At 38.6% G+C, this 1,778-nt stretch overlaps 1 protein-coding gene across 3 annotated transcripts in view; it reads right to left on the reverse strand.

The window, feature by feature from the left end:
- Positions 1-381: 381 nt before the first annotated feature.
- LOC101861340 (breast carcinoma-amplified sequence 3) overlaps positions 382-1,778 on the reverse strand; it is a gene marked incomplete at both ends in the record, with an annotated part of 27,854 nt that continues 26,457 nt past the window's right edge. For all 3 annotated transcript variants that reach the window (XM_013090857.1, XM_035973647.1, XM_035973646.1), the window contains 1 exon segment: positions 382-561. In XM_013090857.1, coding sequence (XP_012946311.1) covers positions 382-561 — 180 coding nt within the window.

A 1,778-nucleotide genomic window follows, 5' to 3' on the forward strand; every position in this document is an offset into this window, starting at 1 on the left:
CTGTTATTTGCTTTGTGCTCCTGCCAAATAACTGTCTGTTTTTCTATCAGTTCCACGCTGAAATGTCTGTCTGTCTGTCTGTCTATCTTTTACATAGTGCTCCAGCCAACTGTCATTTCGATCTTTTTAATCTATCTGTCTATTTTAAGTTTTAGTTACAGTTTACTGGAATTGCAGCACAAATTTTAATAGGCCATATTAGTGCCAAACAGAGATGTTACAAGAGAGTAACAACTGAAGGAAAGAAGGAGGAGATATACTGAGGTTAAATAATGATATGAAAGAAGATGCAAATTTGTCTGTCTTTGAATATCCAGCTCTTCCAGAAACCAGAAAGACACCCAAAACAACGTGAATACATAAAACCCAATCTCGACTCACCCTCTCGCAGCCCCATGCTGTTGGGCCCACGGTCGGTGGGTGGAGTCTCCAACATGGCATCCTCCAGCGTCTTCCTCAGCTGGTCTTCCTCTTCCTCGCTGCCCCGTGGCTGTCGCAAGATGCTCGACTCCGCCCAGCCGCTATAGACATCGCTCAGGATAGGAGACTGTTCAAAACTCCCTGAAATTACACACAAAAAAAATGATTGATCCTAGTCTCATTCCTCTTCTAAGAATAATGTAAAAGATCTAGACAAATTAAACATTTAGTATTAACACAATGTTCTGCTAGAAATAAAACAGTTTTTTGCTTTTCCTGAAAACCTTGAATTCGGCCATACGACAATGAGGAATGACGCCGATGATATATATATATATATAAACATATCTGTCTGGAGAATTGTCTTTGAATACAAAACTTGCATTAACACAACACATCCTGATCTGACCATCCTGCCTCCATGTACGCATAAAAGACGTATTTTTGTTTTAGTAAGCATTTTATAGCACTTGCAACACAATTTGGTTCATATAAGTGTAGAAGATCAGAGGTGTTACAGGGGAGTAGCAAACACAAAAAAGAAAGAGGAGAGATAGGGATGATAGATGATAGATAAGAAGGAGCAAACCACACCAGAGCACCCATCAACCACCCACATAAAGAGAGGTCTGGTCACACAACAATGACATACAAACAACACATCCTGATGAGATAAACCTGCTTCTCAATATATGAAAGTTTGTATGTAAATGGAGAGAAAAAATCTTAACACAATAATGACAAACAAACAACACATCCTGATGTGATAAATCTGCCTCAATATATAAAACAGTGCATACATCTATGGAGACAAAAGATTTGAACATACAACAATGACATACACATAACACATCCTGATAGGACTGACCTGCCTCTGTGTACAATTTTGTGAACTTATAAATATATAGAAGGAAGCTCTGGGTATTCAACAATGATATATAACATATGACATACAAATAACACATCCGGATGGGATAAACCTGCCTCGATGTATAATGGTGTATATGTCTATGGGGCGAAAAAATCTGAACGCACAAACAATGACACATAAACACATGCTGAGGGGATAAACTTGCCTCGATGTATGTGTATGCATATGGAGAAAAAAGATCTGAACATACAACAATGACATATTAACCTGCCTTGTTGTACAAAACTGTGTATGCATATGGAGAAAAAAGATCTGAACATACAACAAAGACACACAAACAACACATCCTGATGGGACCAACTTATGTGCTACAGTGTGTAAGTATAAGGAGAGAAAAGTGTGAACACACAACAATGACATACAACATACAACACATAAACAGCACATCCTGATGAGACCGACCTGCCTCTATGTACAAGGGTCCACT

Source organism: Aplysia californica, unplaced genomic scaffold (genome assembly GCF_000002075.1).
Source record: "Aplysia californica isolate F4 #8 unplaced genomic scaffold, AplCal3.0 scaffold01585, whole genome shotgun sequence".
Lineage (NCBI taxonomy): Eukaryota > Metazoa > Mollusca > Gastropoda > Aplysiida > Aplysiidae > Aplysia > Aplysia californica.